General features: G+C 43.2%; 1 protein-coding gene across 9 annotated transcripts in view; it reads left to right on the forward strand.

Annotated features, from left to right (window-relative positions):
* Window positions 1–26,435, forward strand: part of PCDH9 (protocadherin 9) — a 753,026-nt gene that overhangs the window by 617,568 nt on the left and 109,023 nt on the right. For 5 of the 9 annotated variants that reach the window (XM_053384695.1, XM_053384699.1, XM_053384697.1 and 2 more), the window contains one exon: window positions 20,028–20,099. The exons of the other annotated variants lie outside the window; for them this stretch is intronic. In XM_053384695.1, the coding sequence (XP_053240670.1) occupies window positions 20,028–20,099 (72 nt within the window). The remainder of the gene's footprint in view (window positions 1–20,027; window positions 20,100–26,435) is intronic. 9 annotated transcript variants of the gene reach the window in all.

The following is a 26,435-nucleotide window of genomic DNA, read 5'->3' on the forward strand; positions in this document are numbered from 1 at the left end:
CACTCCTTACTGACCTTCATAGTCAGCACAAGGTTTATGAACAATCAATATCCCTTGTGGAAAATATGAAATGGAACCTCTCTTTTGCTCAGCCAGCAGCAAGTGTGCTAAACATGTCTCCCTTAGAGGCACTGTTTCAGCATCCTCTATCTGTACCCAATCGGTTTAATCCTTTAGGTCAAATTGTGTCCTGGTTTATACTCTCTGCATTAACTGTGCAGATTTCGAACTCTGTCAAATTTGGCCTTGCGTCAGTTGCCTAGGCAACCATCACAGATAATGTAGAAACAAACTGCGTATGGCAATTTACACCGTTCTGCTATTTGCAACGAGTAAAACTGTGTCAAAAATATGGTTGTGTGTGTGTGTTTTTAAAAGTACTGGTGTTTAAGCAGTCAGAATAATAGCTAGAAAGGGATTAGGTCTTCATTCTTCACACATAGGAGAAAGAACTGCAGAACATTGGGAGTATTTTTCTCCCTTCCACGTTATGATAATTCCCTTTTGTGAACGGGTAAAAAAAATAAATGTGTTGTGCCCCCAGCAACCTCTTCAGCTTCATGCACACAAATATAATGACACTTGGAAATGATCTTTGCCATGTTTTCAATTTCTATTGTTCCTCTTTCAATGATTGTCCTTCCTCTTCTTCCTTTGTGAGACAACATTATGTGGGTTTTGTCAAAGCACAATGTTCCTTTGTGTTGAAAACAGGTATATTACGGTCCTCATTAAAACAAATTAAACTGTCAGCCACGAGTGTATATCTAATTATTTAATTTGCCAGCATTTTTCAAAAGAGTTCTAGCGCCTGGAAAATTATTTCTTAAGTCTTAGTGGATGCAGATGAAGCAGTGAGCCTGTGACTGCTCAAAAGAAAAGGTTCGGGAGAAGGGAAATTTATTATATCTCCCTGGTTCCTCAGCATTTGATATAATGAAAAGGCTTGGTTTAAGACAAGGCTGGGAAAGTTTAAGACTATTTTAGAGTGGTTTTACACAGTTTAATCTATCACTCTGCAGATGATCATGCAAAACAGTCAGCTGCATGCGCTGTGCATGGGATGGGTGAAGATTACTTTCACTGGACCTGCCCATTCGTCATGGTCAACCTATGCATGTTAGATTTCCCATTTGCTCAAGGGGCTACAGATGATCTTTCCATGAACATCAGGAAAGAGTTAGTTTATATGTAAATGTCTGCTTACGGGGCTGCCAGCCAGCTTGCATTGTACAGGTTCATTTCAGTAATGTAATGTATGTAATTGAACTCTGAAAAGCCAGGTTCCTCTGTGTTGCCGGTTTCTGCCTTGATCAACTCCACAAGCTGGTACCACCCAGTTTTTTAATATAGATGCATAGGCCCTATCTACACATTGATTTCATTCAGATGAACCACTAAACCAGGGGTCAGCAACCTTTTTCAGACATGGGCCGGTCCACCGTCCCTCAGACCATGTATTATATATTTTTTTGGGGGAGGGGGGAATGAACAAATTCCTGTGCCCCACAAATAACCCAGAGATGCATTTTAAATAAAGGGACACATTCTACTCATGTAAAAACACGCTGATTCCTGGACCGTCTGCAGGCTGGATTGAGAATGGGCCGCATCTGCCTATCCCTGCACCAAACCATAGTTGTTTGCTGTGGGAATGATCCTTGATAACCTTTGGGCTAACACACACACACACACTTGCCTTTTTTCTGCAGTTACAACTGACACTGGTTAGTTTAAACTATTGAGTAAACTAGTCATTGACACAAGCCAAGATTAATCCTTGGCTACTGCCAGACTGCTCCTTGCAGCCATGCTAGAGAAGGAGAGAGGAGAGGGAGCATTCTAGCACAAGGCATGAACATACTTGAAATGTACCATTAAACTAGGGCTGGGGAACCCTGGCCTGAGGTTGTGGGACTCCAAATCCCACCAGCCCCAGTCAGCATGGCTAATAGTTGGGGATTATAGCAGTTATAGTCCAACAACATCTGGTGGTCCATAGGGTCCCCATCTCTTCACCTAAGTGTGGTTCGGCATTATGCCTGAAATGAAATATTATGTCACAATTGGACCTATGCATTTGAAGGAGGAAGGAGCAATTGGGCATGCACAGTCCAGCTCACCCATTATACGTCGGTTATACAGTTTAAGAGACTTATAATAGCTCTTGTATTGTTTAAAAATATAGTAATATAGTCTGGATCTTTTCTGTTGTATATACCGTCTGATAGGTTAAAACATGGGTAGGCAAACTAAGGCCGGGGGCCAGATCCGGCCCAATCGCCTTCTAAATCCGGCCTGCAGACGGTCCAGGAATCCGCGTGTTTTTAGAGTAGAATGTGTCCTTTTATTTATAATGCATCTCTGGGTTATTTGTGGGGCCTGCCTGGTGTTTTTACATGAGTAGAATGTGTGCTTTTATTTATAATGCATCTCTGGGTTATTTGTGGGGCATAGGAATTCATTCATTATTTTTTTTTCAAAATATAGTCCGGCCCCCCACATGGTCTGAGGGACAGTGGACCAGTCCTCTGCTGAAAAAGTTTGCTGACCCCTGGGTTAAAACAAGTATAAAGGCAAATATGACCCACAATCTTTCAGTAATAATAGGTGCATGCTAATATAAACATATGTCAAGAGTGATTATATTTCTCAATCCTTTGAAATTTTGTGTTTCTGGGTACAATATGAAAAAGTACCCTGCCTTGCTTGCTACTACAGTTACAAAGCATTTTCTTTTAAATGCAAATTGTTCCCCATTACATTATTTTCTGTAGCTTGTTTCCTTCTGATGTGCCACGTGTTTATTTTTAAACAGATTGCTACATATGTTAACAATTACGACGACACTGTGAATAACAATGCAAAAAAATAAATCCCAAAACACCAAATCAAATCTCTACAAGAAATTATTCAGAAGAAGTCTCTAAATTAGTATCAGAAATGTACAGCTAGATGATGGTGAATAAACATTGTAATCTGGAATACAATGTGAAAGGCAGAAACAAATCCTTTGGTCTCTTCAAATAGCAAATAGCTCCATTCACATAAATGCAAGCAGGATTAGCAGAGGTGGGGCAGAGATGGGAGGGCAGGCAGTGTTTCCTCCTCAGTATTAACAGACCACAGTGTGTGACAAGTCATTGGGAAGAGGGAATTCAAAGGCAAATATGCTACTTAGATATGTAAGAGCAGACAACCATTTCCCCTGGGGTTGATGATTCAGTCTGCTTGTGGTTAGGCCTTAGAAATGGGTCAGGGAGCTTGGCTCTTTGTGGGAAACCTGCAAAGTAGTTTGGTGAGGGGTAGAGAAGAAGTGGGAAAGAGGGAGTGTTTAATCCTTTACCCATTCACCACTATATCTTTATTTAGAAAAGTATTTGTATGCTGCCTTTCACAAACAACAGGGCTGTGTACGATAACCTAAAACCATTTGAAATTAATATCAAACAGTCATAAAAAATGACTGGCTAGTCTTTCCCCTCCTCTGTTACCCCAGAAGGGCTTTCAAAGGCATATTTTCTCTATCATGGAGGAAAGCGGCTGAGAGGTGGGGGTTGGAAGGGAAAGTAAGAGCTGGAAGAGGGGTTAAACACAGTGGTGTGCAGTCAGTGGACATGGGGGACTAGGCTAGTCCCCTAAATGTTGCCGCCCGACTTTGGGAAGGAGGCAGGAGGGCTCCAGTATCTTGTTGGAGTCCTGCCACCTTCTTCCCAAAGCCTAGGAAGCTTCTGCCCTGCCTAGAGAGGGAGGCACAATGCTTACATGTGTGATGTCAGCCTCCTCATCACCCTCACAAGCTGGCACCTGTGGCCCTAACTGTTCCCTTACGGAAAATTTCATTGCACATGACTGGTTAAGCACTGCTACTGCTTCATTGCTGCAAATATTGACAGCCAGACACACCACTGTGATTCAACTGCAATGCAAGTATTCAGACACTGAATGTGCAGGCCTATATTTCTGTCCCAGATCTTTGTCAGGCAGCTGCTCATATGAAACAACTATGGTCCACAGATGTGGATGTGGGTTGCCATACAGTTGCTTCCAGACAGTTTGGTGGAATCGGATGAAGATCACCAAGGACTGCTCTGTAGTTAAATTCACTCTAGTACAAGTTCAAAAGCACTGCATTCACTTTTATATTTGGTATGATTCAGGGTCCATGAAAAGAGCTAGCTAACAATAAGATAGGAGTCTTTATTACAGTTATTATTTAAGAGACAGGAAGAGGAAACATTGACAAATTTCAATAAATAAATAAAGTTTTACTTCAAAACCAACCTTATAAGTAACCATATATGATCTGTGTTTGCAACAATTTCCTTCACATCAAGGCTATCTACCTGTACAAATAACCTCTGTAGTCACATCACAAAAAATGATATTGCCCACAAGTCTTTTCTGTAGAGAGGCCACCTCTGTATAGAATGAAGATAATGGCAAGTAAAGAACAAAAAAGTGCAGCAATGATGTATGAAGATGAAGATAGTCTTATCATTTTGTTTCATAATATGTTGTGGGTCTTTCCTCTGTGTGTTGCAGCCTATTGAATCAATCTTTCCTATGGAGCAGGTTTTTGCACACTGTGTTCCAGGGAACCTTGTCCTTGGTCTTATCTGGGGTTCCTCAGATGGTCAGTATGGGGTATACCAATCAAAACCTATCATAGAGAGACACACAAATCTCTCTCTCTCTCTCTCTCTCTCTCTCTCTCTCTCTCTCTCTCTCTCTCTCTCTCTCTCTCTCACACACACACACACACACACACACACACATCCCCGATCCAATGATAATCATCCATATCATGGACAGAGGCAATTCCTACCAATTCTGTCACATCTATACACAGTGGTGACACCTCTCAATTACATACTACATAACTACATACACAGTTAAAGTTACCTCGGGATCAAATGCAATAAAAGTTAGTTCTCCTGCAAATTTATAGTAGTCTCTTGGCAAACACATTTGTTGAAAGGATTTCCCAAGCATGGAAAGTTTGAAAACTACTGCTTTGGAGTATACTTCATATTCAAAAATCAGTTTTGAAGATAACACTTTTTCCCCAACATAGAAGTAGCCTGCATGAGTGACTGCAGTAGGAGAGTAATGTGTATTTTTACTTCTAAGTTGCAATGATTTATATACATTTTTTTCCTTGGAGAAGGACTGCATGGAGTATCAGTGCAATTTCTGTTACAGAGGGCTATAAGGAATAGTAATAGCTTGTTTACTCCCAAAGAGGCTTCCTTGATTCCCACATATGGGATTTTAATAAAATAATTGTGCTTTGGGATTCAAGTCACTTTGAAATTACCAAATTGGCTGGATTTTTAATTCAAGTGCACCTTTATAAAGATTGTTCTAATAGCTTAACTCCAGCTCAACAGCTGAAGAGCCACAGCTATCATAGAGCTAAAGGGAACAATCTGTCCATAAATTTCCTATTGTAGAAGCACCTTGGAAATGACTGGGACTTGGGCAGGAGAGCTTCTCACTAGATTGGGACAATGGTGTTTTTTTCTACTTGGATACTGCTCCACAGAAAGGATGTACACAACCTCCTTTATTTCCACAGTTATTTGTGCCTATACACCCAATCTGAATAATATATTTGGAACTCTTATCTGCAAAATGAGGTTTTCGCAGTGCAGTTCCAAATAATTGTTGCTATTCACATTATTATCTAGAGAGTGTTTAATTGCACATCATGTTCCCTATCGAAAAGAATGGTGACACCATGATGTGCTTCTGTATGCACAGTTAGCTCGATTGTGCAACAGTTTGCACGTAGTTATCTGAAATACACAGCATCCCTGGCATCCCTAGGCATTATATTAAATATTACAGTGGTATACAAAAGTTACCCACAAAGAGATGCTTTTCCAACTTGCTTAGATATTACAACTGCAACTGTGGACTGGTTTTGTAAGCTATAAATCCAAATCTAGTGACAGATTTTTAATAGCATAATCAGAGGGATCCTGCAACAGGATGGGGATCCCTGGTGTTTTTCTTTATTTTCTTTCATTGTGGAGGAAGAAGGGAACCAAAGCATCTCCCATCACAGAGCGAGAGTATCAAGGGATTTGAGAGAAGCAACTAAATTGAATGTGTCCTCTCTTGTCGCTGTCAGAACATCTGTTCTTAATGGAGGGTGGGACTGCAATATCACCATCCATCTGGTTAAAAACAACACCATAGATGGCAGATTTTAGTCACTATCCTTTGCCATAATGATATATTAATCTTTGCACCACTTCCTCTGTATTTTCTGATGTTACCCAAAGAATCAGGAAGTAGCACCCAGGAACAGCATTGCAGATGATGTTAAATTTCAAGGCTAATCTGAGAGTTTTTATTCGGGTAAAGCATGGAACAAATTTTGTGGGGCACTTTTGATAAGGCTTGTAAAATTCCTCAGGGATGGTGGGTGTTATTCCTGTCTAAGTTGGCACCAAGTTCCCCGTAAGTAAACATTCAAGTCTAATTTGGGAGTTAACATAAAGCTTGCTGGATCAGACCAGTGGCCCATTTGTTTGTTTGTTTGATTATCATTGAATTTGTATACAATATAAAGGTAAAGGAAAAGGACCCCTGACAGTTAAGTCCAGTCGCATACAACTCTAAGGTTGCTGCGCTCATCTCGATTAACTGGCCGAGGGAGCCGGCATTTGTCCGCAGACAGTTTTTCCAGGTCATGTGGCCAGCAGGACTAAGCCGCTTCTGGCAAAACCAGAGCAGCGCACGGAAACGCCGTTTACCTTCCCGCCGGAGCAATACCTATTTATCTACTTGCACTTTTTGGCATGCTTTCGAACTGCTAGGTTGGCAGGAGCAGGGTCCGAGCAATGGGAGCTCACCCCGTCGCGGGGATTCGAACCGCCGACCTTCTGATCGGCAAGCCCTATGCTCTGTGGTTTAGACCACAGCCACCTGCGTCCCTTGTATACAATATACAATTACTATATATATATATATATATATATATATATATATATGGACGCGGGTGGCGCTGTGGGTAAAAGCCTCAGCGCCTAGGGCTTGCCGATCGAAAGGTCGGCGGTTCGAATCCCCGCAGCGGGGTGCGCTCCCATTGTTCGGTCCCAGCGCCTGCCAACCTAGCAGTTCGAAAGCACCCCCGGGTGCAAGTAGATAAATAGGACCGCTTACTAGCGGGAAGGTAAACGGCGTTTCCGTGTGCGGCTCTGGCTCGCCAGATGCAGCTTCGTCACGCTGGCCACGTGACCCGGAAGTGTCTCCGGACAGCGCTGGCCCCCGGCCTCTTGAGTGAGATGGGCGCACAACCCTAGAGTCTGTCAAGACTGGCCCGTACGGGCAGGGGTACCTTTACCTTTACCTTTATTTCAACCTCATGATCTCTGCAGAAATTACATATAAGGTAGAATCATAGAATCTTAGAGTGGGGAGGGACCCACGGGTCATCTAGTCCAACCCGCTGCAATGCAGGAATCTCAGCTAAAACATCCATGACAGATGGCCATCCAACGTCTGCTTAGAAACCTCCAAGGAAGGAGAGTCCACAACCTCTCTCAAGAGACCATTCCACTGTTGAGCAGTTCTTATTGTCAGAATTTTTTTCTGAATATTTAGTCAGAATTTCTTTTTTTGTAACGTGATGCCATTGGTTCAAATCCTACCCTCCAGAGCAGGAGGAAACAAGCATGCTCCCTCCTGCATGTGACAGCCCTTAAGATATTTGAAGATGACTATCCTATCTCCTCTTTTCCAGGCTAAACATACCCAACTCCTTCAAGCGCTCCTCGTAAGGCTTAGTTTCCAGACCCTTGGGGTTTATTGTGGGGGTTTTGTGCAGAAGGAAAAATTGTTCTTTTTCATACATGTCTTGCTTCTTTTCCCCTTTCTTTCACTGCATTTCTCCCAAGAAATTTGATGTGATAATTTGAGTTTGAGATTTCAGCCAGACTGAGGTAATAGATGCTCATAAATAGGATGGAGGTGAATGTGTTCTTGCTGATTTAAAATGCACAGTAAGTGCAATGTCCCTTTCCTGCTTATCTCAGAAAGATTTTATCAAAATCTAAGTAGTGTAATTGCAACTGAGCGAACAATGCATGGCGGCTAAACAGAAGAAAGCAGAGACCCCCCCACAACCAATTAAGATTTGAGCTCTAAAACCCTTGGGCCTGTGCGCAGCAACTGAAAACTAGGTAGAAATTCATCTATTGGGTATTTTGAAAATCTACAAGGAAAATAAGACTTAGAATTTGGATCACAGAGTATCAATCCAGGTTTCTTTCCATTTCTGTTTACTTTAACAGAATTTTTGCCTTGGTATAAGCAGGGGGTTTTTTTCCAGCCGGAACTTGCCGGAACTCAGTTCTGGCACCTCTCAAATGAGCACCATTTCCATTATAAGGGAACAAGAGTGAATTCATGGTGAGTTCCGGCACCTCTTTTTCTAGAAAAATAGCACTGGGTATAAGCCCACTAGAGATGTAAAAATGCACTTGTGAATTGCTTTAGCAGCACTGTCCTGCTACAGAGGAGGTGGGAAACCTCAGGGTCAAGGCCGAACATGAGAAGGCACTTCTCACTCTCCTCAGCCCCGTGATTTGTGAGAATGCCTCTTGCTTGGCTGGATTGGGGAGGGAAATACATATTTGTGTATGTGTGTGTAGCAAACTCTGGCTTTGAATGGCTTGAAAGCAGCTTTCAGGACAAAGTTCCATCTCTTTTGCCTTTAATCTGAGTGCCATCTCCACTCCTAGCCCCTTTCATATTGGCACATGGTCCCTGCACAGTCGCCCATGAATGAACGAGGCTCTCTGGATGAAAAGGTTCCCCACTGTTCACTTACTGGAGAGGAAAGACATTGCTCAGAATTCATTTGTATTCTGAAATATTCTCCTATGGGCCTTGCATTGCTTTAGCAGCAACAAGAAAGACTGTAGCTTGTCACTGAAAGAAAACAGGGAGCACCGCCACCCAAAACTAAGTGGCATGAAAAGATCTTGGACATTTCCCAAATATAAAACTTAGGTTGCCTGAAAATAATAAGTTCTTGGAAGTTTGGTGTCCTTTGAATTCTGATATAGAACACTTGGCTGAATCTAGACCATTGTGATTCAAGTCCCTAGTTTTAGATTAGTGTAAACACACATTTGGACCACAAATCAAGAAGGGGAGCTCCTGGCCCATGGGCAAGATCCAGCCCTGGGGTGGATTCCCATCTGGCTCGCGATGCCTCTTTTCCTTGGGCTCACCTCTGCTCCGCATTTTCCATACTTCCTGTGGAAGGACTTCTCTTTCTTTGCAGCCAGCATAGAAATGCAGCAACCAAATCTGGTTTGGGGCCTGGCTTGGGACTAAGACCAAAGCTGCGGTCCTTATCTGGAAAAAAGACTCATTTGTTTTTCCCAATGGAGCTTGAGGTCAAATATAATGGAAGCAAAAGGTTTAAGCCTCCCTATACCCACATTCAGGTCCCCATGCCATGGTGCAAGCTTGGGTGGTTGTTTATTGGTAGGTGGTGTTAGTGACTGGGTGTGGGTGGAAGACAGTTTGGGCTCTGCTCCCCCCCCCCACTGGCACTTAGCTCCTGACACATTACTGCCAAGGGAAAGGAAGTGTGTGAAATATATTTTCCCCTGGATGAAGGATAGTACTGAATATTTAATAAATATGTTGTGGAATCATGCACTTTAGGCTTATTAGCATTTTTTTTTCCTGTTAAAAGTTTGATACTTACAATGACTGCATAGTCCAAAGCTGTTCCTTGCTCCGAGATACTTGATCCTGATTTCTACCTAAGTTTTAAAAATTCCTCAAAAGTTTATACAAAAAAGAACAAAAAGAAGCAGCTGAATACTCTCTTTAACTATTGTGCAAATGATGTCACTGTTTTTCCATGTTTTGCACCATTCACTCACTTTTGCTAATCTTGAGGAGTCACAAGGAGCTGAAGCACTGCCTGTTGCCCTGGAAATGTTAACTCTTTTGGCTGTGGATGTACCAGGCAGGGCTTTTTTCAGCTGGAACTCAGTTCTGGCACTTCTTAGGTGGGCACCATTGTCATTATAAGAGAACAAGGGAGGCATTCATGGTGAGTTTTGGCACCTCTTTTTCTAGAAAAAATAGTACTTGTACTGGGTATTGCCCATGCAACGTACCCTCACACCCACAAGGACTAGATACATGCCTTTAAATAAAATAATGCTTTGATTCTGAAGAAGTGTGCTGTCCTGACCTTAACCAAAAATCCCGGAGTCAGGCAGTGAGGCAGGCCAGAGCAGAAGTACTTTGGAGAGCTCTAGGAAAGTAATTTGCTCTGATCCCTGTTTTGGGTCACTGACCCAAGGGCCTCAGGCCCACAGCTTAGGCTCTGGTTGAGGCTTGGCCTTGGAGATGAGGCCTCGGTCTGTGGCCAGCATCTCTGCCTTCGATGTCACTGGCTGATCTAGCTAGTCTTGCCTCTTCTGGCTGGGACTCAGCAGCTGCTCAGACTGAGAAGAAGAAGAAGAAGAAGAGTTTGGACTTGATACCCCGCCTTTCACTCCCCTTAAGGAGTCTCAAAGTGGCTAACAATCTCCTTTCCCTTCCTCCCCCACAAGAAACACTCTGTGAGGTGAGTGGGGCTGAGAGACTTCAGAGAAGTGTGACTGGCCCAAGGTCACCCAGCAGCTGCAGGTGGAGGAACGGGGAAGCGAACTTGGTTCACCAGATTACGAGTCCACCGCTCTTAACCACTACACCATGCACTACAGTCATGACATGGATTCCACAGCTACATTCTGTAATGGGTGGAGAAGCTCTTTAGGCCTGAGTGCTAGATTCAGACATGGCCAACCTGAGGGCCACAGCCCAATGATGGGTGGGGCAAAAGCAATATTCTCTTGGGGCAGGGCAGGCCAATCCTCTTTTTTGCATTGGTCTTTCCTGGCAAAGTGGAAGCAACCTGCTCAGAGACTTCAAATTGTTTCTTCTCCATACTGCACCACAAGGCCAGCACACGTGTAGCCAGCTGTGACCTTCTCCAAAAGCAATTCCTGGCATACCCAGGCTTCACCTTCCCTTTGTCTCTGTAGTTGCCACTGGAACTTCACCAACTGTCTTTGTGCAGGGGCTCCAACTTCCTTTTAACCACAGTGTGTGACACGCTTGTAACTTTACCGTGTCGGACACCTTATGACATCAAGTGGTTGACAGGTAAGCATAGTTTGCCTAAAATGGTTGGCCAAATGGAGAGATTGAGACTTAATCAAGCCTGCAGCTATTTCAATGAGCAAAAATGTTAAGTTATGCTTCAGCTGACTTTGAACTCTGAATTGCCAGCTCTGGTCACTAGGCCATTTTCTCTAGGTCTTGCTCCTTCTATAAGAACAATATGTCACTCCCACCTTGGTTTAGGCAAGAAAGAAATATGTATTTGGAGTTCTGAATCAACACGCTTTCTAAGCAATCCTATTTTGTTGGCTTCAGAATTGTGTCACTGGACATTTTCAATCACCATGAATCAATTTCAGTGGGGGAGGGAGGGAGGGAGGAGGTTGGAGGCTACAGTATTTTATCTAGGTAATATTATTCAGACTTTTACACCCAGAGGCATCTTATTTCTTTTAATGGGAATTTTGGTACTTAAGAGAGTAATGACAGATATACAGCTGCTGAGATTGAAGGCCTCTGTCTTTCAGCAAGGCACTGGAGCTGCCGATTTCGGCACAGCATCCAGACAGCGTGCAACAATATTTGGCTGCAAACAAGGAACCGTTTCACAATTTCTCACCTGAGCTAAGTGAGGCTGTAGGCTTACCTTCGCTGTTTGGCACTTTTTGTATGTTGCATGGGACGAGAGAATGAAATTTGGACACAGTACTACATTTCATGTTTAACTACCTGCTCATCCCCCACAACCATTTTCAAGAAAACAGAAAACGTGGCCATGTGATGTCTTCACCAGAAAATAAGCATGTATTGTCCTGTTTGTTTGCTTGGGTTATTTCCCCCAAATTCTGATCATTCTGAGGTGAAACTGAAATCAATAACTTGAATTTTATGCAGTGCATGAAGAGACAACCCCCCTGCCCTGCAAAGCAGTTAGTTCAGTGTTTTTGTCATGACATTTGATGCCCTCTGCCACTACTTGTTATGTGACATAAGAACTGAAAGACTGCAGAACAGAGGGATGTGCATGTATGCAGTGAGAGAAGGACACAGAAGACGTCAGAGCAGCAGCTTCTCCTCCTTCTCAGCCCTGTCACCTGCCTTTCTTCTCTTTGCCCTGCAGGGCATGCCTAGGATCCTGCTTATTATTGCAGAAAGGGGATGTGGATAAGTAAGAAACCACAGCTGTCTTGTCTCCTACTTCCTTGTGGAATTTAAAGCTGCAGTCGTATGGCATGGGCTGGCGCGACCTGGCAGCGTTACTCACAACAGCCCCAGCAGGACCATTATTAAGAAGGGCCATTATCAAACTAGTGTCATCTTTAGTCTCTGAACCCTTCACTCTCCTTTTAAAAACAAAAACAAAAACTTCTAGGTGTGGAACAGTAAGCATTAGGTTCTCTCTCTTGTGATTCTGCACAAATCTTTCTCCTATGTGTGCCACTTCAGTGCAAGGTGGTAAGCCCAGAGCAGTGACTCATAAATTTGCAATGGGCATCCTATCTCTCTCCGTAAGTACTCTGCTGTTCCTCTGCATCAGGTGTGGTTGGATAATTCAGTCCCATGTGATGCAGATAGACACCAGAATTATTCACCCTTAGAGGAGGTTTCCTGCTGCGGCTGAGTGCTTTTGACTCACGCAAGCCTTTGATTATTGGATGAATTTATCTCTCTTAACAGCATACTTCCTCTTGTGGCACATTAAGGTGCCTTGGTGCACAATGTGGGGAAAACTGAGGGATGTCGAGGTGGTTTGTTTGTTTTTTAATGCTGCTCTGTGTTTTTAATCTGTTTCATTTGTTTTAATTATGTTTTTAATTGACTGTCATGTGGGGTTTTTTGTTTTCTGTTTTAATTCACTCTTATTTTTATAGAGTTTTATTGTGATGTATTGTTAGCTGCCATGGGCATTTTTTAATGAAAAGTTGGGATATATAAGTGTAACAAACAAACAAAACAAAACAATGTTAGTCTTGATAATATTTACCAAATGCTTTTTAACACCCTGCTTCCATTCTAAGGTAGCAGGAGGACCACAAGGGCAGAGGGTTTATCATTCCACTTTCCTTCCTTAGTTCTGCTCAGCAGGGATATCTATTACCAGGGTGGAGGTGGGAAGAGAGACTCTACCTTTTAAGAAAAACCCGACCGGATAACATTTTGAAGCTTTCCATTTTCTGGGTTTGATAGGCATTCTAGTTAAGCAGAGACGGGAAGGTGAATACCATTGATCACACTATGAAACTACAGCAGGTGCTCTCTTTCTTTGTTCTTTTGGCTTCATAACACTGTGACTGCCTCTGTCTTAATAGGCTGATTTGCATTGCAAAGCAAGGGACTCCCTGACTTCAACTTTCTGAATTTGCTTACTGGCCTGTGCAAACACATTCCAGCAACTAGAGAATCTTATATTTACAGCAGAAAAAGTGAAGCATAACCTGAGTAATTGATCTCTTCCTATTAAACAGGTCGCTATCTGTGTAAATTGTAGCAATGTGCTCTGCATTTCTAATACAGGGAATTGTTGATGTGGATTTACACATGAAAATATTTTTTCTATTTATACTCTAACCTTCTCCAGTCCAGCAGTCAGAATTGGACACATTATTCAAGGCTGTAGTTGAATTATTGGTTTCTATTGGGCCATTATTTAGGCTGCTCATTGCAATTTGTCTATTCTCTTTGCCTTCTAACACATTCTACAACACTGAGCTGAAATTTTTGAGGAGCCGGTTAGTCCTACGAACTGTTCATATTCTGCTTCCTGACTGGTCAAACCTAATTTAGATTTTGACCTATAAGGAAGGATTTTTAACAGTCTGGTGTTTTGTTTTGTTTTTAAGTCTTGTTATCCACAATATTTGAGTTGTGTGAATACTACCAATGTATTATTCATTCATACACAGGTATTGTTAGCATGCATATATTCATACATGTGAAATGATATACATGCATTATTCAATGCTTCAGATTTCTGTTCCAAACAAAGAGGGAATGGAAAACAGTGAAATATTTTTCACCTGTCCTATCCTAGAGGTTCACTGAACTCTGATATATCCCCCTCTGGTGTTATTTTCAGGAGAATTAAGCTTTGTGAGATGAGTGCCTTAGCCAAGGTTCCTCAGTAAGCATCGTAGCTAAGCAAGTATTTAAACTAGAATTTCTCTTGTGAACAAATCCCACCAATTCTTGAAACAAAATAAAAAAAATCCTTCCAGTAGCAACTAAGGTAAAGGTAAAGGGACCCCTGACCATTTTGTCCAGTCGTGACTGACTCTGGGGTTGCGGCGCTCATCTCGCTTTATTGGCCGAGGGAGCCGGCGTACAGCTTCCGGGTCATGTGGCCAGCATGACTAAGCCGCTTCTGGCGAACCAGAGCAGTGCACAGAAACGCCGTTTACCTTCCTGCCGGAGCGGTACCCATTTATCTACTTTCACTTTGACGTGCTTTCTAAGAAACTTAGTTGGTCTAAGGCTAAGCTCTAAGGTGCTACTGGAAGGATTTTTAAAAAAATTTTGTTTGGACTACAGCAGACCAACACGGCTACCTACCTGTAATCCACCAATTCTGTTGGTGTTATATTGGTGAAATCAGTCCAGACAAGAGCAGGTTTAGGTAATTGGCCTATATAGCCTATACAGTATTATAGGTTTTTAAATGACAGCAATTATATTTTTATCAGCAATGTCAATAGGACTGCTGCACACTACAGTTATAGGATCGCTCACAAATTGCGCACGGCAATAGAAGGTTAAGTCAAAATAGGGCATGTGCGTGTTTCAGTCCCTCTCTTCCTTTGACAATGTCTTTCACCAATTTGGGGTTGGGCTGTGAAAGAGGATTAAACCTTTGCCTATTTAGAAAGGCAGTGTGAAGCTTTGTCTCCACTTTCATTTGACTTTGTGTCAAAATCACACAGCCAACAATATTATCTCAGCGCGATCCCTGATTGGCAGGGATCATTTAAGGAAGGAACTTTTTTATCATTTCAGGGGGAAACCAATTTTTAAAAATGTCTTGAAAGTGGCAGATCAGATAAAGCAGAAGTTGGGATAAGGCCACCAATATCACACACAAATCACAAGCAAGACTTTTGTCTTCTTGTTGATGTAATGAAGCTCTTCATAGCCAAAGACCTTCGAAATTTGCTATGGGTGAAAACTAGCCACAGTTATAGGACAAAATAGCTATCTCCGGGGCGAGGGGCGGGGTTGTTTCAGCAAAAGAATTTGAAGGTAGGCTTGAGGAATGAGTCATTCCTTCACTGACTCATACAAAGCGTGTTCTCCTTCACGGAGAGCACGTGTTGTGGTGGGGGCAGCCAGGACACTCCAAAGTTGGGGGCGGGCTAATTGATCGTTGGCCACTGATGCGATTGGGGCTTCCCTTGTTGTTGGGACGAAGTTAATGTTGCCATTTGTTGATTGACAGCCAGAAATGCTAAAACTCCTTGCACAAGGCTAGGGCTTCCTCTTTTCGCCCGTGCATCGGATTGCCTGTCTCCCCTCCCTATATTTAGGGTTGTTCACTTTGACCTTGCTATGCCTGTCATGGGGTCGTCTGCTCTTGGGGCAGGGGCCTGGTAGGAATTTTGTCCATCTGGCTGATTGGCTGGGGCCATTTGGTTTTTGCCTACTGCGTAGCAAATCATCACAACTTGTAAGGTTGCGGTTAGGCATTGGTTTATGGTTTGGTTGGTTGAGGGGCAGTGGTTGAGTGGCTGCCCTTGGTAGGTTGAGTGCCTGCCCCTCTAATGCTGCTGCTGCAAAGGATTCCGTTAAAGGAATTGGGGGCTAACTATTGCTTGTCCACTCTGTCAAGGGGGCTCAGGCCATAGCAATGAGCTCCTGGTTGCATTTGGGGTGAGGGCAGGTTCCCTGCTCTGCGTAACCCCCAAGTGTATTCCCCTATTCTGACTTTCGCATTGTGTGGAATGTCAGTCTGTCCCCCATGGTGGGGGCAGATAGTCACAACCAATGCCTAAGCAACCACTCACAAATTTGTATTTTAATAAAGTTGTGGCCAAAATTATGCCAAAAATCTTAAACAAAAAATTCTATGTGATGTGTGAGTTATTGGGGTGGCCCCGGGGACCTCGACACGCAAACAGCTTTCTCTTTCCATATAGCAGAATTATTTACAAATAAGTTATCTTTGTTATGTTATTATCGGTGCTTACATACCAAGGATGCTAACAAACTTTTTGAAAAGATAAGTGAATTGCTCATTGGCCTCTGTGTGTATTTCTCTTGAACAAACTGGCAGCAGCACTGAAAGTTGAAGCAAGTGCTAGTATTAGGAGGTAAATGAAGGGGCAAGCACAGACAATATCTTGCCGGTGGAACGAAACATATGTATAGGTTCTGTGTATAGTGAGATAGGACTGTAAATCTTGGGCTTATGGTCCCTTCTTCAACATGCACATACTATTTAAAGTGGACCTCCATTTTTGTCGTGGACGGATTTTGTGAGGGCCGCTCCCATCCATGAATAGCTGGCACACTCAGACTGTGTGCGAACTGTGGGCAGCGGTGGAGCAAGCCGAACGGGCGCCTGGAGGGTGCGCGTGCCCTGCACCCGGGCGGGGCCAGCCGCCCATGGGGCAGGGCAAGCTGGATCCAGACGCTCTGCAGGGCCTCCGAGATGTCAGCCTGTCTCCTCCCCCTCAGCTACCCTACAGCTGAGGGGGAGGCAGCAGGCGGACCATTTGGGGCCCAAGCCACTATGTCACTCCCAGGAGAGACACGTGGCTCAGGCGCGCTGCAGGCCCCCCCCCCCCCCGGTGTGTGCCGCCCAGCATTTTGTTATCCCCCTCAGTGGTGACACCTGGGGCGACCCGCCCCCACTGCACCCCCTTCCTCTGCCCCTGCCTGTTGGTGGGAGGGCTCTTCATGCCATGATTCAGTTTTGGGTGAACTATCCTATATTTGCTGTCTGCTACTATGCCTCACACAACACCAGAACATTGCCAGGTAGGGCCATAACGTAGTGATGGAGCACTTGCTTTGCATGCAGAAGGTCCCAGGTTCAATCCCCAGTGTCTCTGTGTGGGACTGCAAAAGACTCCAGAGAGGCAGATGGGCCATTGGCCTGCAAAGGCATAAGGCAGTTTGCTCTGTTTTCCTAGCACCCAACTTGCCCTGCTGGATCATGCCAAAGATCTATCTAGCTCTACATCCTGTTTCCATGGGTGACCAGCTAGATGCTTCCAGTGAGGCAACACTGTCTGTCCTTTGGCAATGGATACACCAGCTATGAACATGTAGCTCTCAAGGCTAATAGCCATTTATTGCATCAAGAGAAAAATCTAAAGTCCAGCGATGGAAGGCAGTGAAATGCATTGTCAGAAATAATAGCCAAGCTTCTCTGGCATGAAATTTCTTCACTGCACTTTATAGCATCTAGTGTAAAATATGAGAAAACCACTTTTACTGAGTTCCCCTCTGTGGTGTCAGTCATAAACTTTACTCTGGGATCACCCCAAACACCTGGTGATTTCTCATTGCTTGTACATGTATTACCAGTGAATTATACTTTGTGAAATTGCCCTCCCCACAGGAGTACGGCTAATACCAACATTGCAATCATTCTGGCACCAGGTCAAGACGTATTTATTTGACCAAGCATTTTAACATTTTAATTGGTGATTTCCTTATAGCCTATTCTGCTGGTTTTGGGTGCCTCTTTGATGGTGTCATGACATTGTTCCATTTTACTGCATCATTTGGCGTGACTGGTTGTATTTTCTGTATTACTCTGGCCTAAGTGTAGCAGAAGGGTGAGCTGCAAGTAACTAAAATGGCATATCTCTCGCGCTGTGTATATGTGTAGCCATGGGCTGGCTTTTCATAGAGTCACATGTTGTAGGCTGCAGTTGGGTATTCCTTTAAATGACCAGCGTTGTTGGGAATTGCTTGAGCAGTGAGGCCCAAGAATCTGATTTCTTCCTGTGAACTCTGGCTCAGCTTCTGCCGTTGCAATTCCCTTTCCTAATAGCCATAGTTGTTGTGGTAGCGCTGTTAACCGTCACACTTGACACCATTGTGTCACTGCTGTTAAAGAAGTCCCCTGGCTGTTCAATTCTTACTGGAAAGAACAGCAGATTAGACTTCTCTGCAACATGCATCTGCTGGAATTGCTGCCAGCTGACAAAACCTCTCAGCTATTCCCAGAAATTAGAAAATGCAGCAGCTCCGCAATGGGCCCTGCCATTAATTTTTATAAGTTATCCAACAGTTTGCCTCTCTATGCCTCTTTCCATCTTCCTCTCACCTCTCATATTTAGGTTTATGGTTTAATCCAGTTTTAGCAAGTTCATCTATTGATTTCTTTTTTTAGAAAAAAAGTATATATGTGACTCCCTATAAAAGATGCTGCTTAAAATATGTATATGCAAGGGTTGTAATTTTAGACTAGACTAGTTGCAGCGCATAGTTCACTAAATCTCTGAGGATATAAAGTGGAGAGCTATAAAAAAGTGCAGTGAGATAGATTTAGGAGTCCTCAAAATACGTAATTTAGGATCTTAGTGCTCTTTTAGACTTCAGTTATTCATTTCAAGACACATCATAAATGCTTCTGTAAGTAGCACACTTTAAGGTCATTTGAAGTCAAGTTCCAATAAATAAATATTTCATAAATAGGTTTGTTTTGGATTGGTTGCCAAGGCTCCCTATTGTTCTTGATTTTTCTCTCAGGTTGTGCAACGATGGGTATTTCCCAAGTAAACATCTCAGTTAGGATAGTTAATGTGTACCAGTTAACTCTGAAAACTCTACTGCTAATAAGTGTTATAATTATTGTATACAGCCATACCTCCAGTTGTGAACGTGATCTGTGCAGGAGACACGTTCGCAACCCGCAGTGTTCATAGCCTGAAGTGCTGGGTCTGTGCATGTGCGTGACATGATTCGGTGCTTCTGCGCATGCGCACGATGTCATTTTGCGCTTCTGCGCATGCACAAGCGCCAAAACCAAGAAGTAACCCATTTGGGTACTTCCAGGTTTGGTGCGGTCCGCAACCCGAAAATGCGTAACCCTCAGCGTTCGTAACCCGAGGTATGACTGTACTAGTATATAAGCAGACAATCAGCCTTGTGTGGTTATCCAGCAAGTGGCAGATCTCCTGAGCCTTAGTGCGTATGAGCAAGCAAAGTTGTCCTTGTCTCTCTGGCTGCCATTGGCTTAGCTGCTCAGGTGCCATCAAGGAGCAGGGCAATACTTGCAGGATGATCCTGGTCTACTTTTTGTAAAAGCATTTCTCTTAAAAATACGTAAGTGAGGCTGCCCTTTAAAATGGTTCAAAAACTGCAGCAGATCCAAAGTAAGCAGTAGGAATATTCTTGGGAACTGCTAGATATCATAGATTGTACCAGTAGTTATCTGCACTGACTTTCAGTTCCTCGATGGGCCCTGTTCAAATTTCTGGTATTAACCTTTACAGCTTAAAACAGCTTAAGGCCAGACTTTGGGAAGGATTGCCTCCTTCTGTGTACAGTATATGTGCCCAGTCCTTAAGATTGTAACCAAAGGCCCTTCTCCAGATGTTTGCCAGATGACATAGCTGAAGTGCCAGCTATTGGAAGGCACAGGATGGGACAGTCTTCTTGTGCTCAAATCCTGCTTGGGTTTCCCACAAACATCAGTTTGGCCCCTGTGAGAACAGGATGCTGGAACTGATTGGCCTGATCCAGCAGCTGCTTCTTCTGTTCTTATGAGGTGAGGCCCTTGGTCACTGGAGAGAAGCCCTTTTCAGTGGTGGCACCCCAGATATGGAGTGCTCTCCCCAAACAGGCTTTCCTGGAACTTGCATTTCTCTCTTTTATTTTCTGAGATTTTTTTAGTTATTTGCTTTTCCATGTTATTTGCTCTCTGTCAGGATTCAAAGAATGCATGAAGGCGCAAACTGGAACTGGAATCTCGGTCTCCCATGTGGCTGTATATATGAGTGGTGAGTGATCAGAAGAAGAAAAATACTGTGCAGTTGTGGCCTGGGGCTTCATGTTTTGCGTCTGCCCCCTGGAACCTGGTGCCAGCCCTGTCACTAAGGTTTATACCTTAGTTTATACCTTAGCTTTCCACTCCTAAATGGAGGTGCTCTAGAGAGTTCACAAATAAACAAACAAGTAAATAAACAGAAGAATTAATAAATAAGAATAACATTTAAAATTATATTAAAAACATCAAATAAAAATCAGTAAAGAATCTAGGCCTCTAAAGCCATACACAAACTGAGGTAGCCTGACAAATATATTTGTTGTTCTTACATTTTTTTTCCTGCATCTGGCTTGCTTGCCTTATCTGACTCAAGAGCCCACAAATTAGATCTGCAAATGTGTGCAGCCACAGAGACTTGTCTTGGGGTCATGCCGCATGTCATTAATGATTTTTCTTCACCCCATACCCTTCCTTCCTTGCTGTTAATGTATTTGCTGACAGCTGTGGTTAGTGGCATGACGCAGAACCATCCCTTGAGCTGAGTCCTGGGAGCGTGTGCATTATTGTGGTACTCAGCTGGATGGAATGCATTGCTCCAGGTCAGTCCTTCTGGAAAGGCAGCCACTTAGAAGAAACTAACTCACTTCTGTGCAATATGTGAAAGCTCTGAAGTTTGTGCTGCTACATTGCGTGTGTGTGTGTTTTAAGGTGAGTGCTATACAGCAGAAGCACAGGAGATTCAACTCTTTAATGTGAAATACTTTTAGCTTCAGGTAGTAGTCATGTTGGAAAACGTGAATGGTTTTGCACCAAGAGAGATCAAAAAAGGGTAGCTGCAGAACAACTGTCCTCTGAGTTTCACTAGTGGGCTCCAGCATTATGAGACACTGAATGGTCTCCCTGAAATGGAAAATGGAAAATGACTATAAGTTAGTAAAGTGCCTATCACTCAAATAGGCAGGAAAATGTGTGAAAATATGCATTCCTTCCCCACCCCGTCCCCCCGATTGAAACTAAATGGTAGGTTTTTTCCAGGGACTTTGGAATATTCTCTATCTCTCTGTGTGTGACTTTCTTGAGATTGTATTGCATGTGTTATTTTTTTAAAAGGTCTGGAACTGAGAAGTGGTTCTTCTTTGAAAAAGGGTTGCAGGGTGAAAAATTAGCTCCTGCAGATGCCTAATTGCCTTATCCCTTCAACAATCCAAATGAAAGCTGTGGACTTGGGAGCGATACTTTAAAAAAAATAAAATAAAGTTAGCCATTCCAAACCTGTAAGCGACTTCCCTTGCTGCACATGTTCAAAGGAGTCACCTTTTAACGTTTCACCTGTTCCAAAATCTCACATGTTAGAGAGAACAGAAGGTTCCTCTATAGGCAGATTTTGTTTAAGAAATGGGGAAGTACCATGAAATCTCAAGGGGGTGGCTCCCACATGCATTCATATACAGCACTAGATTGCTCTGTACTTTGGATGAAAGTCAACTGGATGTACAGATGTCCTCAACTGAAAACCACCATGTGTGATGTGAAAATAAAGTTCTTATATATGCTGTACTGAGTCATCCATACATGTAAGATGTCCCTCATATCACTGCAAAATAAATGGGAATGAGGACCAGGATATCAAGAGAAGCAATGCATGTTTCTGCTCTCAGCATGAATTCAAGGAGACACCTGAATTTGAGATCTGAGAAAATCTCTTCATCCCCAGCTACAGCCATTAAAGGGGGATGGCATTAGTTTCATGTTTAATGCTCCCTGCGCAGAACTTTTGACAGTTACGGTATATTTTAGATGACAGTAAGCGTAAGTAGCATTAATGTAACTTTAGATCATCCATGACTTCTTCACTATTAATTTGTAGCATTTGTAGTTTAAATCACAGGTTGGTTAATTGATCAGTCATTTTCATTACTGTGATCTAAGAGATACTGTCAGGCTAGTAGATGTGGACTGCGGAGCAAGTCTGAAAAGGTTGTGTTGGTTGTGTTCACCTAAGCTAGGCATGTGTAATGTACTCCTTGAACGTCGCAGCTCATCTTCCATGCAGCAATACAGGCTCTCTAGAATAACAGTTTAGATAGGATCAAAGCTGCGTCCCATACTCCTGCTGATGTGGCTATATGGTGATGTGCTGAATTTTCAATTACATTAAAAAATGTACAACACTTACTCTTGCCATCTGTTTGAAAAGCAAAGAGAAAGCAGGGGAGGAGGAACTGTTAACAAACTGTAAACAATAAAGAGATGAAGCAGTGAGCTCATAGATGAAAGAAAGATTTAGGAATAATAATAATAATGGAGAACAAGGACCCACGCAGGGCTGGCCCATTCATGAGGCAAGATGAGGCTACTGCCTTGGGTGGCAGGATCCACAGGGGCCACAGATCTTTCATTCCTCCCACCCTCATTCTTGATGTAGATATTCACTCACCCCTTCTTCCCTGGTGGGAAGAGGGGTGTCATTTTGTGAATCGCCTCAGGTGCCAAAATGTCTGGGGCTGGCCCAGGACTCAAGACAGGGTATTCTTGGTGGCTGCACCCTTGTTATGAACCTCCCAGGGGAAATCAGGCAGCCTCTCTCTTTAACTCCTTCCAAAAGCTTTTTATACATCTAGGCCTTGGGAGGCTTTGAAGGAAGGCTTTGCACTATTGCCTTTTAGTGTGGTTGAAATTATGTTTAAATTGTTTTAGCTATGCTTAGAAGCAATCCTCACTGTCCCATACGACATCCATATGGTGGCCAGTTGGCCACAAGGAATGAATAATTTAATTCCTGCATTGCAGGGGGTTCGACTAGATGACCATTGGGGTCCCCTCCAACTCTACAATCCTATGATTCTATAATGCAGCAGCACCTATATTGCATCACTCATTGCCTCCCTTTGTTAGAAAAGCATCCACTGTGTTCAGTTTTAGACAACAACCTAAAATGTTTATTTACACAAGCTTACCCTTATATATTTTACCTCCATTAATGTTTAATAATGTTTAATTTTAAAATTATTGTTTGCCTCCTCTATACTTTTAGTTGTTTCTCTTTAATTTTAATGAATAATAAAATAATTATAAATTATAAATAAAAATAATTATAATTATAATAATATACTGTCACATGACCCTTTTATGTTCTTCTGATTTATATTGTTTTAAGTTTTTAGTTTTGATTTTTTATTATTAATATACACTGCTTTGACAAAAAAACCCAATTTAATGTATAAAATAAATAAACAAATCCATATGTACAGTAGTTCTTGTTGTAACCTACTCTGGGCTCCCTTTGGAGAAGCAGAGCCAATTCTAAATAACAAATAAATAAATCTCAAATCATAAACTTGAAGGTGGTTTTTGCCTTATTCCCTGTGGGTTGCTGGGATTGTGGCAGAATCACACCTGGTACTCCAGGTTGTGGCTTATGTATCACAGCCAAAATCAGCTGAGAATCAGATAATTAAAACTGATGTGGAAGGGAACAATTGCATGTACTCTAGTCTTTTAATATAATAGGTATAACAATATGCTAGCTTGTTGCTGGATCTTTAGAAGATCAAGATGTGCAAAAATTTTAATCCTTAATTCCTCAAGATCCCAAAACTGCTACAAAAATATTTTCTTGCAACATTATTGTCGATATATAATAAAAACAGCCCCTCCCCCGATAGCAATCATTAACCTACAAGAAAACATATATAATGCCATCAGTTTCTACATCTAGTACTAATAAATATTTGCAGTAGGGATGTCAAATGAATAGACAGGGTTATATTGGTTCTCCTATCACCTTGTTGGATGATAACGCCAAGGCGTGATGCCTCCCCACAACTCAGTGTCACCCGGGATTCATCACTCTGGTCTCCCATCATGCTGATGTGGCCCATATCCAAGGACATGAGCACACGACAAGCAGAATTCAAAACAGAAGCTCAGCCTTAATCTAAGCTTAATTTATTGCAAATTAAATCAAACGTAACAGAACAAAGAAAACATGGCTCCTCTCTCTGTCTTTCTTCCTCGGAGAAAGAGCTGTAAAAGCAAAAGCTATACAGAGCGGAAACAGCGTGTCTCCCTTTGCGTTCACAAGACTCCAATAATCAGTGCTGGAATGTAAACGGACACGTGACATGTAACAATCCCCCACACAACTGCAGCCCAGGAGGAAAGGAATTCTCAACACACCTTTCGTTTCCCTGTTAAAGGGGGAAGGGGAGCCAATGCCTGCACTTCTAAATGTATTCAGTTAGTGGACTGGCTACCTTGACTTTCTGCACCTGCCAATTTGCATTGGCTTTAAATCTCCGTGATGTGCAGGAAAGTGGTTTTGCTGGAACAGCCCGGCAGCTTGCAAGGATCTTCCTTGAAAATTATTGTGGCTGTTTCACACACATGCAAAAGACTACTGAAGGAACCTGCTGTTTTTCCTGGATGAGGATGGCTGCACTGAAGTCTTCCCCCAATCACTGTTGATTAGTAAATATGGCAAAACTGACTATGCTCCATTAGCCAAGGAACTACAGCCTGCACATGTCTCCATCATCAATGTTATTTCACTTCTTCAAGTTAAATTGCAAGACCTGCTGAAGTGGCAGTTGCCAGGCTACATAAGACCTTCTCCTTTTGATGAGCATCCATAGAATTGCATAGGTCTCTTTGGCATGCCAGGACTTTGAGAACTGTTTCCATCTACATTACATTATATTATATTCTCCAGGCCTGTCTTACCCATAGAGGCTAGTGGTGTGGAGCGCCAGGGCTCCAAGTTCGGGAGGGCGCCAGGCGAGAGTCCGGGGAACACTGAACAAGTGAGCTGAGCGAGCGAGGGCGTGTACGCCGCTCCCGCCGAGTGTGGGCTCGGTTTTTTTCCCTTTTAGTCTGCAGGTGCCAAATTCTGCGTGGCGCCAGAAGGCTAAAAAGGAAAAAACTGAGCCAACGCTCGGTGTGAGCGGCGTACACGCCCTCGCTCGCTCATCTCAGGCTTACTTGCTCGGTGTGCTGCGACACAAAGCGGCCAGCTGAGCCGGGAGGCACCATGTCCAGCCTCTGCCTCTTCTCTGCCGGAGAAGCCGCCCTCCAGCCGCTGCCCGCCTCCTCCAGCCCTAAAAGAAGGTAGACAAGTCTGGGATATGCTTAAGATGGTGCCGGATATTCTTGAGACGGCCCTGATATTATATACAGCTAAAACCAACCGGTTGCGTGGGAACTGGAAGCAGCACAAGAAGGGGGAGTTTTGATGGCATACCTCAACAGGAGCAGGAGAAGTATGGACCAGCCTATGTGGTCTTGGGCTCAGTTTCAGGGTAGGAATAGTTTTGGTTGTCCTGTTGTTGTTGTTGTTGTTGTTTAGTCGTTTAGTCGTGTCCGACTCTTCGTGACCCCCTGGACCAGAGCACGCCAGGCACTCCTATCTTCCACTGCCTCCCGCAGTTTGGTCAGACTCATGTTTGTAGCTTCGAGAACACTGTCCAACCATCTTGTCCTCTGTCGTCCCCTTCTACTTGTGCCCTCCATCTTTCCCAACATCAGGGTCTTTTCCAGGGAGTCTTCTCTTCTCATGAGGTGGCCAAAGTATTGGAGCCTCAACTTCACGATCTGTCCTTCCAGTGAGCACTCAGAGCTGATTTCCTTAAGAATGGAGAGGTCTTCTTGCAGTCCATGGGACTCTCAAGAGTCTCCTCCAGCACCATAATTCAAAAGCATCGATTCTTGGTTGTCCTAGTACTGTATTTATCCTGAGAACTGGACTGGAACAACGCATCCTTGCTGGTTTCGCTGGTCCTCTCAGCTACAGGGTATTGCATTGACCATGGTACCCTTGCAGATGGATTCAGTGGCGCACAGTGTTATGCTGGTACAGGTCCTTTCTGGAGGTGTGTTCTCAGAAGGTGTTGCTGGAGGGCTGTTTGATATCTTAGCCATTGTTCTATGGATTCCTGCAAACTTCCATCTTGCTCTCCTTATTGTTTAATGTCTATACAAAACCAGTTACTGTATTGGCCTGAATATAAGCCTCACTTTCCCCCAAAATTCCGACCATGAAAAGTTAAAGTGCAGCTTAAATTCACGACCTCACAGAAATTGGATTTTACGATATCGCTGCTAAAACAGACATACGGTAAAACAGAATGGGTGTGAGCACCTGCGGAATTTTAAGGAAGCGGCTTATATTCGCATATTGTCTTGTTTTGTTTTCTTGAATTTAAAGGTGCGGCTTATATTCAGGTGTGGCTTATATTCAGGCCAATATGGTACTAGTTAATCTGGACATTTGGCATTCAGTGCCATCAATATGCAGATGACACCCTATTTCTCTTTTCTTTCTTACTCTAGAGATAGTTGAGGTCTTAAACTG

The sequence above is a fragment of the Podarcis raffonei genome, chromosome 4 (genome assembly GCF_027172205.1).
Source record: "Podarcis raffonei isolate rPodRaf1 chromosome 4, rPodRaf1.pri, whole genome shotgun sequence".
Lineage (NCBI taxonomy): Eukaryota > Metazoa > Chordata > Lepidosauria > Squamata > Lacertidae > Podarcis > Podarcis raffonei.